This window comes from Phalacrocorax aristotelis, chromosome 8, assembly GCF_949628215.1.
Source record: "Phalacrocorax aristotelis chromosome 8, bGulAri2.1, whole genome shotgun sequence".
Taxonomy (NCBI): Eukaryota; Metazoa; Chordata; class Aves; order Suliformes; family Phalacrocoracidae; genus Phalacrocorax; species Phalacrocorax aristotelis.
Genome location: NC_134283.1, coordinates 12,628,123 through 12,642,643, shown reverse-complemented (window position 1 = coordinate 12,642,643; position 14,521 = coordinate 12,628,123). Strand labels below are relative to the sequence as shown.

Sequence of the window (14,521 nt, the reverse complement as noted above, 5' to 3'; positions counted from 1 at the left end):
TCTCTCAGCCCAGCAGCAGCTCACGGGGCGCGGCACAACCACTCCGCATCGCGTCCCCACAGAAACCGCGCCGCAGAGCAAGCAGCCAGGCCTAGCCCGGCCCGGGCTCCTTACGCGGGCAGCGGTCAGAGAAGGGGCTGTCAGTTCCCTCGCCTTCTCCTCACAGCCCTGCTGCCGCTGGAGCTACGGCCGCTGCGCCGGAGAGGTGAGACCGCGGGCGGGCCTGGCGGGCCGGGAAACCGCCAGGACGCGGTCTGATCGCGGGCCGTCAGCTTGGGCACCGCGACGAGCTGGGGCGTGGAACGGGGCTGAGGAGAGCTAGGAGTCCCAGTAGGGCCGCCCAAGAGGAGGGGCGGACTGACCGGCACCTCCGCCGCATCGGGGCCCTGCCGAGAGACCCGACCCCACCCCGCCCCGCCCCGCCCCGCCCCGCCCCGCCCCGCCCCGGCCGCGCGCTCGGCGGTGGATTGGCGGCGTCTGGCGTGGCGGCGCAGGCGCGGCGCGGCGCGGCTGGCTCTCAGGCATGGCGGACGAGGAGCTGGAGGCGCTGCGGAAGCAGCGGCTGGCCGAGCTGCAGGCCAAGCACGGGGTAAGGCGCGGCGGCGTCCGCACCGCCGGCACTGCCCCGCACCGCAGCGCGGCGCCGCCGCCCCCGCTTTTTGCCGCCGCGTTAGGGGGAGCCGGGCGCTCACTGGCGGCGGCACGGCCTGTCCCTCCGCCCCAACCCACCTAGGGCGCGTGTGGCGGCCACCTCTGGGGGAGCGGGGGCGCGCCCGGCGGGCTCTGAGGGGAGAAGGGCCTCGGCCGGAGGGGAGCGGCCCTGCCTCTGCCCGGCCCGGCCCTTCGGCTGGAAGCGTCGCCGGGTGCGGCCTCGGTGGTTGGTCCCGGGGCGGGGCGAGGGTGCGCCGGGCGCCCGGCCCGGCCCCACGGCCGCGTCCTCCTCTTCACCCGCCGCCTGAGCGGCCGTCGCCTTCTGGCGCTTCGGGCCCGCCGCCTGCAAGGTTCAGGACAACTTTTCCCTCTCGCGGCCGCTTTCCGTGCCGCTCATAACTCTATGGATTCCCATCGTCAGTTGGTTCAGTCATCTCTTTTCAAGGCTGAAGTGCGTCAATCTGTTCCGCTGTTCCTGTTCCTTCCATATCTATGATCAGCTCGTTTCCTTTCTCTGTGTGGTTTCCCATTCTGCTTTCACGCTATATGTTACCTATAAAATTTGAGGTGCAGGTTCAACATAAAGTTCATTTTTCCCCAGGCTTTTTGTTATTTGCTCCTGAATAGTAATCTCTGCTGCCTACATAGGTCCCAAAATACCATGCTAGGACTGTGGTTTCTTCTGTATTGATAAATACAAAGCGTTACATTTAATTTCATTTGCTTTTAGCTTGCTTTAATGGGTTTAAAATGCTTTTGTCTGTTTTCTGGACTTTGGGAAAGTTTATTATCTTAGACCCTATGGGAAGACCTTTAAATGTCCAAATCTACAACAATTTGTGGCTAGATCCAGCAGCGCTAGTCATCTCACTAGTTTCTATTACTGCCTTGTGAGGAAAATGTAGTGTGGCATGTTTATTTGCTAGGGCAGCAGATTCTTACTTTCAGGATCTCATCCATGGTCAGGCAGGTTTAGCTTACAGTGACCTTGCTGGAATATTTAAAGTTACTGTATAGAATGTTTTTGGGTGATCATATTTATTCTGATACCGTTCTTTAGGATCCTTCTGGTGATCCATCGCAACAGGAAGCAAAACAGAGGTATGAATGAGAATTGTTGAATTTTGGTCTTAAATCTAGTAATTTTTAACCTTTTACTTCTTTTTTTGAGTATTTAATTTCATTGGAATAGTCACCTGCATGTTTTTGTTGTTGTTGGAAAAACCAACGACAAAGAAAAAGAAACGTCCAAGATTTAATCCAAGGATAGCTAAAATCTTATTGATCCCAGCATGGCTCCCAGGCCATGACTATATTGGATGGTCTGTATTAGAGCTGTCAGGCAGTCTGAACCCTGACTGGGATGGGAGGGCGTGGACGAAAACAGCAGCAGCAGCAGCTTATTTTTACTCTGGGACTCTGAAGAGTGCAGTAACCTCATGACCCTCAGTGATATAATAGGATGTTTTGGGGAAGCATCATCACTCCCACTGTCATCTGCTTCTGGAACTCAGAAGCCTTGGCTTTTCAGGCTTGGTGAGGGTTGGTCCTAAGAAAATCTTGAAGGCTGGCAGAGCTCTTCCCAAACTGGAGTTTTGTCTGAGTGATTAATTTGGGTTTGGCTCCGTTAGTGCAATGGAACAGGCTTTCCTAGCTGATTTTATTTTTCTGGGACAGCTATTGCAGTTAAAAATATGAAACAAAATGATTTTGTGTCAGAGCTTAGTGTGGAAACAGCATTTAGTATTTGCACTAAGTAGAAAACTGAAAATAAGTGTTTAAACAGTTAGACTTTGCACGCAAAGTCCATATTAACTGAAATGCATAAAGGAAAATGCCAGTTTTGCAAATACGTAGTCAAATATTTTAAGTATATGAAGACTTACTGAAAAACTTTAAATAATGAGGTTTGGTTCTGTCTTGCAATTGTTTGGACTGTTCCTCCTCTACCATACACTCCCTTTGGTGAAATTCCACATGGAACTGAATGCAGAATCTTTATCGTGGGTAGCATGGCTTTTGTCTTTAAGCTGTAATAACAAACAGTAATAAGGTGTAAGTAGTAAGCTCCATCTTGACATCTTGGAAGATGTTGTCCGCTGTGTAACTTTGTCCATGTACGTAGAGCAGACATGACAGAAAATGCTATAAAAGAAACCATGTAGATGTAAGGTTTGAAGGGACCTCAAGAAGTCACTTAGATTAATCTAAAGTCTTCTGTAGTTTGCTGTTTTGTGTACATTATTTTAGGTATTTGAAATCCCACCTCTAATGTGTGGTTAATTTTTCATTACAGGGAAGCAGAGATAAGAAATACTATCTTAGCTCAAGTTCTTGATCAAGCAGCTCGTGCAAGATGTAAGCAAGTAATTTTCTGATAAAAAATTCTCGTCTAGCGTACTCCAGTGCTGCTCAAATCAAGCACGTACGTGCTTGTATACAGACCAGACTAGAAAAATATTGTTGTTGATGGAAGGATAAAACTATTATAGTTTTTCAGTTGGTGATATCGGTGATTGGAGGGGGGGCGTCAACTGATGGCTGAATGATGTTAACTAATATTTTTTTTTTGTTAATAGTAGGAATTGTGGTGAGAGTTGACATTACTTAACCTAATTAGGAACAAATATGTAAAAGTAAGAAATATAACTGTCTTGTATCTTTATTTTGTATAAATGAAAATGCCTTTTTCAATTTATTTCATGACCCTGGCACAAAGAAGAGTTTCATAGGGACATTTGTCACTTTTTAGTTACTAGTGAAGGTATTTGAGTATGTTTTAAAAAAAAATTAACAGAGCCTGTTTTTGTTGCAGTAAGCAATTTAGCACTTGTGAAACCAGACAAAGCAAAAGCAGTAGAGAATTACCTTATACAGATGGCAAGATTTGGACAGCTAGCTGGAAAGGTGAGTTATGTTTTTCTAATTCTTTCTTGCACATATTAATTTTCAAACCTAATTCACTAAAAAAAAGAGGATGTTTTTAATATCTGTAAATTAAGTAACTGAAAATTGAGAGCTTCTAAATACTATTATATCATTCCATCAAACACCTTTTATAAAAAGGGAAAGTGTGATTCACTTGTTTGATACTAAGCATGTCTCAGAATGTGTTCATGTGGCTTTTCTTTCGCTTTCCTAGGTATCAGAACAAGGTTTGATAGAAATACTTGAAAAAGTGAGTCAGCAAACAGAAAAGAAAACAACAGTAAAGGTAAGCTTCACTTCCTAAATCTAATTTTAATTTGTTAGAGCAGAAAATTGCATGTATTGGACCATTTCGGTTCAGGGTAGAACTTGACTTTGTATTTACCACCTCTCTTAACTACACTGGTAAGTACTGGGACTAAATCATAGCAGTCCTTATCAATAACATAATTTGCAGATACTGGCACTGGGATATCAGTGTTCTCCTATGAGACAGACTTCCCTATGTCTGTCCCATACCATTATGCCAGGCGGGGACTTGGGGAGGGGTGGGTTGTGATGGGGTGAATGTTCTGCTCCCGTGTAATGTATTGTCAAATACGCCAAGTTTGAAAGGCTTGCTCTATGTTGGATTCACCGTGACCCTTCTGTTTTTACTTCATGGATTTCATTTTAGTTCAACAGAAGGAAAGTATTGGATTCTGATGAAGAGGACGATTATTAATACTACTATAAGACTGTCTGCCAAACGTCCTGGAAAAAGGCAAGATACTGTTACCAGGCGGAATGCAAGATCTGAAAATGTTTACGCTTCTTTTTTTTTTTAACAGAAAGGCCAATAAATGAAATTGTCTTGTAAAATAAATCTGAGAAGGGGATTTTGTAACTTTTATTTTGTAGTACAAGAGGCCTGAGGAGTGTGGGGTTCCCCACTGCTTCCTTAGCATGAAAATTTTGTTGCCCCTTACTCTGTGTGTAAGCTATGCTTTCAGCAATTGCACACACTTAACTTGCTGCTATTGGAGATACCCTAACATGAGGAGGAGGAGCTAAGTGTAGCGCTGGGAACAGCCCCTCCCTCTAGGAGTTTAAGGCCTTACCTCCAGGTTTTAAATCACAGAAGTGTTAGAAATGAGATTTCCTGAGCCCCTGAAGGAAGCCTATCCAGCAGCTCACTGGCTGTCAAGTCCTTACTGGAAATTTATAAAATAAAGTGAAGGTACCAAAGTAGTATGTGAATCAGACGGCTTCGTACCAGGCAGTCTGTGTAAAGAAACTGTAACCAGCATAAAACTGAACTGTTCCCCTATGAAGTAATCAAGCTATCTCAAAAAAAGCAAGTTAACTGTGTAATACAGCACTGTTCAGACACTTGGTATCGTATATTCTTAAAACTACCTCCATTTTTATCAAATGGCTGGAGTGTTTCTTACCTTGAAAAAAGGACCTTTTCCTAAACTTTCTGCAACTCCTGCATGCATAATGTAGAACTGAACTTGTGCTATATGTTTCTTCAAAAATATGGTTATGGAAATATGTAGGCTAAATACTGTAAAATGCTGATAAATACTCTACCACCACCCAACCCTTTTCTGACATAATTTAACAGGAATATGTACGATCCCAACCACAATGTTTTTTGGAACAGAATAAAATTGTTTAAAGTGAGCACTAGTGGTTTGGTTTTTTTTTTTCATCTTGTGTGGATGTGGTTAAAAAATATTTAACCGGCTGTTATTTTTGTTTCATTTGGACTAGACTGGGCATTTTGCTTGTCTATGTAATTAGGATTCCTTAACTTCAGTAGTATCATGGGTGTATGCTGTATTTCTTTAGAGTAATGACCCTTTACCAGTGTGAAGATTTTCAAGGCAAGGTGTGGTGATAGATGGTTTAAACGTTTTCCTGTTAGGGTTACAGATATATCCTAAACATCCACACTTCACATTCCCATTCCCAAGTTTATCAAATTCTGCTTATACCAACATAATCTTTATTGCCTTGCACTTCTTCTGAAGCAGCTGTTCCAGAATCTCAGTTGTCAAAATGAAGTAATGGTTTGGATTTATTTTGCTTACAACTTTTTCACAGTTAAACTGGACTGTACAGTAACATGCTTTGCAGACAAATCCCAAGTGTCATGAAGTTGACTTCATCAGTCTCTGCACTACAGATTGCTAGGGGAAGCTTCCAGGGGTACTCCTGTCAAATCCTATTCCAGTTTAGCCTTTGATGATCAGATCTTTGAATATTAAGGTATTTTTTAATTACAAGCTTGGTTAAGCATGTCAAAGGAAACTTGCAAGCTATTTCATTTACCTGAATAATCTGTTAGTCATTATCTTTCCATCATTTAGATTATAGTGGAACTGTTTGGCATTTAGGTGTCTTTTTTTGAACATACACTATGTATCCAAAATGCCTGGAAATAAGCTTTATCCTAGACTGAACACTGAATAAAATCAAAGCATGGCTCGGTCACCTAAGTAGCCTCAGGTTCACAAGGACCAGTGTTATGATACTGTAATAGAATAGAAAACTCAAGTTTATTTTAAGAAATTTGTACTTTTTCTATAAACTCTGAAGAAAAAAAAATTCCTCTCACATGTCTTAAAATACAGATTTTGTTAAAAAACACAGTAGGCAGTATGCACCAAGTCTGCATTAAGTTGCCTTAGTAAGCTACTATGGTTTTTTTCTGCAAATTTTGTATTTCACTGGGGGAGTGTTCAAAGGCAAGCACTGCTTTAACAGTTGGCCAATTCTTAAAATCTAAGAGTAAAATCCACAAAGAATTACATAACCATATCGAGGCTGAAACTTGGGAGCATTTCATCGATGCAAGCTGTTGCATCACTTGCATACAATACAACAAAACACTTTTTATGCCTAAAATGTAACAGTACCGAACAAGTTGTTTTCCATAACCTGTTGTATTCAAAATTTGTTTTTATTAGAAAAAATGCAAGTAACTAAATTCAGAGTTCACATCCTCTGATACGTATCTCTAAACCTTCCAAAAGTAGTTTAATAAGCTATCTTAAAACCTGTTTCCAAAGCTATTTAACGATACTATGCTTATTAAGGGTCAAGAAAAAAAAGACTTAGCACAAAGACACTGAGTTCAGTACTAACTCACTTTTAGTAGTTACAGCAGTATATTCCATACTTACACTCTGTAGCACAGTATCACCAGTATTAAAAAGTTCATAAACTGTTTTTTCTCATCCATGTCATCAAGAAGTCTTAAGAATCATTTAAATACATAGTGTAATGTAAATACAAGCAAAATTCTTAGTGTGTAGCCTGGAAGTCAGATCTATGAAAGTTTAAGCTACAAGTGAACTTTGTCAGTAGTATCTAAGTTATCTGCGCTACAGTTAAGGATAAGTGACTTACCCTAGGTCATCTTTGTAGTGTCACAAGAAGAAAAAAACCTAGTTCGTATCTCTTTCCTCTTGGTCTTTTGGCTTGCAATAGCTGAACATCCATCCCACTTTTTTAATGGAGCTAGAGAAGGAAGTTACGTGAAAACATTAGGTTTCACTAACAATTTTATATTGTACACCTCTATGCCTTAAATCCAAAACCACACAACCTAATAATAGTAATCCATGAATGTAGGAGGGAAGAAGGTCATATTGAACTTGAGAGTGAATTCCAACAGATCCCTCAATTTACACACAGACACAAGGTGAAGCCTTCAAATGCCTACAGAAACAAAAGCAAGGAAATCTGTGTAGAAGACTCAATGCTTTGAAAAACACACACAAAGAAAACAGCATTTTCAAGAGTTGTTTTACTAGTCCTTTCTTTCCATCATTTGGCACAAATCCAAGGCACATTAGAAAATCAGGTGAACTCATAAATTATTAGAAAAATAAACACATGACCCTCATCTCCAAATGTCCATATGCGCACTTATTGCACATTTTGCCTCTTAGATGAAAAAGTTATTTGAAAAAAATCAACAGTATGTATTCCAGCTTTGTACTCTGCCAGACAGTTTACTAATACCACAGTTAAAAGAAATAGAATTATTCATACAGTTTATGAAATAAAATGAAAGCTGGATGTGATGAGCCAAGAATAAAATACTGCACTTAGAAACCTGGCTTATGCTATTTACACATTTTCCTACCATAACTGAAACAGTAGAAAATGAAGTCCAAATCTAAGCAGCCATTTCAGTTACCTGGGAGCTTTCAATTCTCCAGTGATCACCTCTAGGACTGGGGTAATACTTGGCTTATTCCAACACATGCTTACTGATGTGAGAAGTACCCTTCGTAACTGGAATTTCACCTTTTTAAAGAGCAGTCCAGAGCAGGATTCTAAGCAGCAGTTTTGTCTGCAGATGTTGCCCACGTTCAAAACCACGAAAATTTGTGCATTTTAGCAGGACTTGCTTTGGGAGGGGATGTGGGTAAAACAATTTTGTGTGTCCTCATACATGCTTACTTCTGCATGTGTTTTTTTTAATTAGGCTGCAAACAGCGAGTCCAAAGTTTATGTTTGTCAAGGGCTCTCCACTTTTTCTCAGTATCTTGGCTCCTGTATAAGAACTTGATATTGCTGATCCAATACAGGGAAGCGTTGCAAAGAAATTAGCAAGGATTACATCCCTTCACATTAATAGCATGTATAAATTTCTAATGTGGCATCACAGATGTTACAATTGTTTTCCTAGCTACTGAAATATACAGAAATATATACTATAATGGTTTGTAACATTACAATAAAAATAGAGACATTTCAGTTACCTCTGGCAATAAATACCTTGTTATCCAATATACCTTTATAAATATATATATTTATATATAGTTATCCAATGTAGTGATAAAAACTGAAAACGCAAAAATTATTCAAAGACTTTTAAAAACAAAGTGGGTGGCTGAAAAATACAATACAGGGTTTCATTTGGTTTACTGTTACATATAATTTTTTTTTAATAAGTGCTAAGCAGAATAGGAAAGTAATTTTGCTGTCTACATCTCAGTACGTCCCTGTTTGTTGAGATCAATAACGATCTGGCTGTGTAGTTACCTCCAACATAAACAGAGGATTCGATCTTCGTCCGTACTAGTAACATTCTGTTTCTGGTGAAGAGTTGTCCTTCTGTTCTGTTCCGAAGGCAGGCTTGCAAGCGTCACTGAATTCTTTGATACACAGTGAAGGGTTACTGAAATTAACATCGCCTAGTTCCTCAGTTTTTGACATAAAATTCACACTTCCTTGTCAATGTTTTGAAAGCAAGTCATCACAGCAGTCTCTTGACTGTGAAATACTTGGATTTCTCGGGCTGGATAAACTATTATCGATGACATTATCTGCTGAAAGCGGCACATTAACAGTGTGTCTTCGGTGCATTATTTTACTCCTGTGAGGAACTTCTATCATGTCGTCATGTTTCACAAACTCACCACTGCATCCTGCGTCAGTCATCTTAACTTTGCTCTGGTCCAGCGTTTCAACAGATTTTAACTTGGTTTTATCAAAGCTTTTAATAGCTAACTGTGAGGGTAGAAAAATGCTGCGTTAAAAGCATTGTCTAATTCCTTCATTACAAAGAAGTAAAATGAATATAGTGTTTCTTGAATATAATTATCACATTAATTTCATTGTATTCTTTATATGGAGAACAAAGCCAAGGATTAAAAATATCATACTTTGTAGGACAGTAATTATATTTGGTCTACATACAAGAAAAGAAGAGGCCAGCCAGCCAGCCCCAGGCTGTACATGCATCAGTACCAGAACTGAAAAGATAATGAAGGCATTCCAAAACTTATTTTCACTGCACTATCCCAGTATCATCCTATCTCTTCTAAATACCTTTTGTAATGCAAGTCTCGAGGTACTTGAAATAAACAGCCACTTCTTTTGCCAATTAGAAAGGTGTAAATAGCAATACAGACAGGCACAACCAGGCACTGCTGAAGGCAGAAGCAAAAAATCCCTGCTTACAGATCTTATGTGCCAGGGAAGAGACACCCACCCTCCCCACTCCCCTTAAAGACTCTTTGGTTATTCCAACTATTCTTATCTTCCATTTCCATATCTGCTCCTGATTTTTCCTTTTCAGAGTGCGTGGCTCTCCTTGATTACTGTCTGCTCTGCAAATGTTAAAATAACTAAGAGAAAAAAGAGAATCCAAGCATGCTAACAGCAGATTTTTTAAAGATAAGAACTAAAGGCAGACATTAATTATGATAGCCCTTTATTGAAATAATGGCAACAGTCTTGAAAATGTTTCAGATGGAGATTATACATGTTTAAACCCACTGGCAATTTAGAGCTGTATAACCTGTAAATTCACAAAGCCATGATGGTTGCACATGGTTAAGTGCTGTGTATCATAGTCGCATATTAGTTTTCTGACACCTGCTGTACTTGCATGACATACTGCCTTCAGCGATCCACAAGTATAAAACCTAAATCCCACATTTAATTAAATAGTGGGATATTACCATTAATACTAGTAAGAATTAATAAAATATTACAGTTCTATAGCATTAATTTGGCATTTTCAAGGCTCTTTGCAAATGTTAAATCTCATAAGGGCTCTATGAAATAGAACAGTATTCCATTTTCTAGGTGGAGATGAGTGGCAGAGGCTGCATTTCCAAGGCTATGTCAGTCTAATAATGTGCAGCTACTGAACTAACCTGGCAGAAAACTGTTTTCTTTTGAATAGGTTAGTTTTCCTCTTGATTTAGTATGCTGAAATGGCTTGGCAGAAGGTCCAGTGAGAGTCAAAGCCAGTGTAAAGGAGGACGAGGGAGCATGTGCTCTGGGTGGAGGGCAGCAGCCAACAGTCAGACTGGCGTAGGGCGCCACAGTGCCCCCAACCACAGATGAATGGATTACATGCATTTGTGTCACAGCTGGCAACACAACAGACAGTTTGCTATTACCCATGCAAACAAGCTCCTCCTACAAGCAGACTTACCATGCAACCCCCAATTCTAATCAACAGAAAAATTTTTCTCTTGTAAATTCTTCCCTTGTATCTCTGCTTGGCTACAGCTCTGATAAGCTGTAGGAGATTTTCAAGCCTTGGCATAACCTAGGTTTTGCTAGATGTTACACAGAAAACAATACAGAGATGAAGCCTGCAATAAAAGTCCTAAGGGGTATGAAAGTAAGAATAAGATGTTTAAGAGGTGTTATAGAAGCACCATTGAAGTTTGAGCAATGATGAAACATTAACAATTTAGCAGACAGGTCAGAACTTTTGGGATTCTCTGACCACCACTAGCAAAAAAAAACTTTCCCGTTACATGTATCTATATTAACAGCAGACAAAACAAACCGATTTGCCGTATTACACAAGTAATTCAAGCAAGTATTTCCACCTACCTGATGCAATAACTGATAGTCAAAATTAGGGACACTTTTATCTCTTGTTATTGTTCTCCGTAAGTGTTTTGCTCTAAAAAATATGTTAAAGAAATTAAATTTAACTATGTACATCTTTCCACAAACGTCCAACCAAAGAAAACCCACGAGGTGGCACTATCTTAACATAGAAAGGCTACTACCTGACCTCAAAATGACAGCCTACTAGTATTCCCTGTATTTTATTACAGAATATACATTAACGTTTAAAAAGATCCTAGGCAAACACTAACCATTGCATGAAGCACTAAGATAATATTTTTAAAACGGTCTGGCTTTGAAATTCTTAACTTACGGTACACCAAGTATTAGCCAAAAACAATTTTAAATACATTTGCAAGGGCTCCTCTGCCAGCCAGATCTTCCCTCCCACTGCACAGCACATCACTGCTGTCACCACAGTGAGTATGTCATGCCTAGAACATCTGTCTGGTGATATGAATGTGCGTGCCTTGGAGGATTAACATCTACTGTCGAATTAGTCATATGTGATGTGTAACAATGCTTGACCCACTTTTGGGCTCTATTAAAGGTTGTACTTTTTGTTCACTTATGGGAAGCAATAAACTTACTTCTGAGGAAGCTTCTATGCTTACTTGTTAAATCTGTTAATTGATTGGACCAGTTGAAGTTGTCTGCTTATGGGATCACCAGCTTTCTCACATGGCTTAGAATCCACTAGGGTTTAAAAGAACAGGCAGCTAAAATTACAATTGAGTCATGCTTAAGAATTAAAAAACACAGTTCTGAATGAAAAGTGGTATCTACTGACATCAGATTTAAAATCTTACAGTAACTCTAATAGTAATAACCTGAATCAGAGTTGCAATTTATCTCTGGAGATTTTAAAGCATTTTAAGTCACAGGAGTAGGTATTCATCAGATTAGCATGACTGGCCAAGCTTCTGAAGAGACCATGTAATTCTGGACTTTGAGGCCCTTAATTCCAATTTTGACAAGCCTGAATTAACTAACACACAGATGCTGTACCACCTCTTCATTAATACTACCTACTCATGTCTTCTGTTGTTCTTTTAGTACTGTGTAATATTTGAAAGGATTATATCAATCTTTGGCATCAGGATACTGTGATTAATTTTAGTTTTGTATTAATGAAACATTCACAGTGTTTCCCAGGGAAGCAGGCAAGAGTTATTTTGAAAAGCCTAACTAAAATTCATGGATGCTGAAATGGGCACTCCCACTCCTCATCTTCCCTAATTCCTGCTCATGCAGCCTCACTGTCGTCTTTCCACGGTGCTGATGGCAGCGGGTCCTTTACTATGCTGAGTTGTCTAGCTCACCACAAAACTTGGTACACCCCTCGCCCCAGGCTGGTGAACACTATCAGCTTGAAAATCAATCTGTAATACTTCTGAACCAGCATAAGGAAAGTAGTGGATAAGCAAGACCAGAAGCTGAGGGCGAGAGGGAAGAGGTGAGGATGGACGGTGAGTAACATCATCTCTTTCAAGTGGCAGTAAGTCATTACATCAGCTCAGCTGTATTGTCAAACTGTACCATGTGTCTCAACATATGTGCTTAGACTGTACTATATGTGGCCATTTACTGAAAGACATTCTTTTGCAAACAGTGCTTAACAGTTTAGACAGTTAGCTCTTATTCCTGTCCCATAACACGAGAGACAGTAACCCATGGAAAGATCACTCCCTAACCTGTTTTAGGGCAAACTAAATGACAACTAGATGTGATTTAAATTAATCTGTTTTACTTTGCACTGAAATGGACAATTATTACATGGCTAATTATATAATCTCAAATATGGCATGCTTCTTAACTTCAAATGTTTTTGTATGTAAAATCTCCCTCCCACGCACCAAAAAAGTGAAAACTGAGTTTGCAGCCACGTCATGAATATAACACAAAGTCTGCTGCATTTAGTTATAGTATTTTAGGTGTTACCAGTAATAAATATGCAAAATAGTTGTCTGTCCTTTAATTATATGTAGTCACACGTGAATTCTTAAATCCCTTTTTATTCATACCAGTGGAAATATGACATGTACCTTTTCTTCTTATCTTGATAGTAGCATGCTGCTCACATTCCTTTTCTCTCTCTGCTGATGTAGGCACATAGCTTGGTGCTGTTTCCAGCAACTTAATGATATTTGAATTCTTAATTTTTAAATTTCCCATTTTCACCATTATTAAAGAAAAAGAAAAACATCAGTACAATTTAGGATTCTAGTCTATGCAGAATGTGTTAATTAATTGATGCCAAAATGAATGTAACGCACACAAAAATACCTCATTATAAACACAAACTTTAAATTGTATCAATTTGGGCAGGGACAAAATCAGCGTTCCACAAGTTGCGCTGTATCGGAGCAGTGATGATGTAGTCTTGACCTATTACTTTAACCTGTGTTGTTTATGGCTAAGCTAATTTCAGTTTAAACGGTAATACACATACTAAAATTGATTCAGAACAGAATTTTGTGGTCATTACACTACATCTCAGAGGCTGTTTAAGCCAATAAAGATAGGGACCGTGAATCCAATAATTTAAAGAGTGAAATAATTATTTATAATTTAAGGTTTCATATTATGTTTTTGCTATTACTAAAGCAGAAGGTCAGAGTTATTGATGACAACATAAAAGGTATCATAAGGCATAAAGAGAAGAAGATGCTGGGTGGAACAAGAAAGATTGCTAGCAGTGTAACTGATTAGTGAAAGTCATTCATTTTTCTACATTCAACATTTCTTCTGCTCTCTCTGGCATTACCAGCATAGATCTTAATGCCATTTTTATTCATGGATGTGCTTTCACTCTTTCTAGACTCATCCTTTTTGTCTAGAATAACTTGTTTTAGAAATGCAACAGATCTCATATACTACTGGTGTCATATTGTATGTTGTACAATAAACAGGCACCTTAAGTCTTTATATCACGCATAATTGTTAAATACAGAAGCCTTGGCAAATATTGTTGTGACAAATAATTGTATTTGTTTTCTTTCCTACATTACGCACAGGGAACTTTAGGAAAATCTAACCTTAGAAATGAGCTTTCTGCACTCACCGGCTCGGCACAGTCTGCAGGGGTACAGTTCCTTTCGTTCCTTATGTGTGTCAGTGCACCATTCTGGAGTAGCAAGTCTACCAGGGCTTCGTTCTTTCCTATCACGGCCTCGTGCAGTGCTGTATTTCCTTTGGCATTAGAAAGGTTAACAGAAGCTCCATGCTGGACAGCAAGATAAAATTGAAGTTATAAAGACAGGGTAGCATGGAATGGAGATACCACATTACTCCTCTGTTTTTCTCTCCTTTTATTTTCAATGTATGAATGAGAACAATGCCACAGAAGCCTAGTAGCTGTATACGAACACAGAAAGCATATGCTAGCAATCACCAGTTCAACAGTAGGCCACCTGATCATATTATTTCCCCCTCTCTCATAGCCATATATAATGGATTTCATTTTTGCATGTATCTACTACATATTCCAAGTTTTAAGAGATATTAAAAGAAAAAAGAATCACAAAAAACTCAAAAAACCCTATGCAATAGAATCATA

General features: G+C 39.7%; 2 protein-coding genes across 6 annotated transcripts in view; one reads left to right on the top strand and one right to left on the bottom strand.

Moving 5' to 3' along the window:
* Positions 1 to 284: 284 nt before the first annotated feature.
* Positions 285 to 5,247, top strand: PDCD5 (programmed cell death 5). The gene is made up of 6 exons (XM_075101447.1): positions 285 to 589; positions 1,712 to 1,752; positions 2,948 to 3,009; positions 3,467 to 3,558; positions 3,794 to 3,865; positions 4,256 to 5,247. Exons 1-6 carry the CDS (start codon positions 524 to 526, stop codon positions 4,301 to 4,303), a joined length of 381 nt encoding a protein of 126 aa, XP_074957548.1. The 5' UTR covers positions 285 to 523; the 3' UTR covers positions 4,304 to 5,247.
* A 3,241-nt stretch (positions 5,248 to 8,488) lies between these two features.
* The window catches only part of ANKRD27 (ankyrin repeat domain 27), a 57,788-nt gene continuing 51,755 nt past the window's right edge, over positions 8,489 to 14,521 (bottom strand). For all 5 annotated transcript variants that reach the window (XM_075101441.1, XM_075101443.1, XM_075101442.1 and 2 more), the window contains 5 exons: positions 14,027 to 14,188; positions 13,008 to 13,116; positions 11,577 to 11,658; positions 10,942 to 11,014; positions 8,489 to 9,093 (listed from right to left, as the gene is read on the bottom strand). In XM_075101441.1, coding sequence (XP_074957542.1) covers positions 8,818 to 9,093; positions 10,942 to 11,014; positions 11,577 to 11,658; positions 13,008 to 13,116; positions 14,027 to 14,188 — 702 coding nt within the window. In that variant the 3' untranslated portion in view covers positions 8,489 to 8,817. The remainder of the gene's footprint in view (positions 9,094 to 10,941; positions 11,015 to 11,576; positions 11,659 to 13,007; positions 13,117 to 14,026; positions 14,189 to 14,521) is intronic.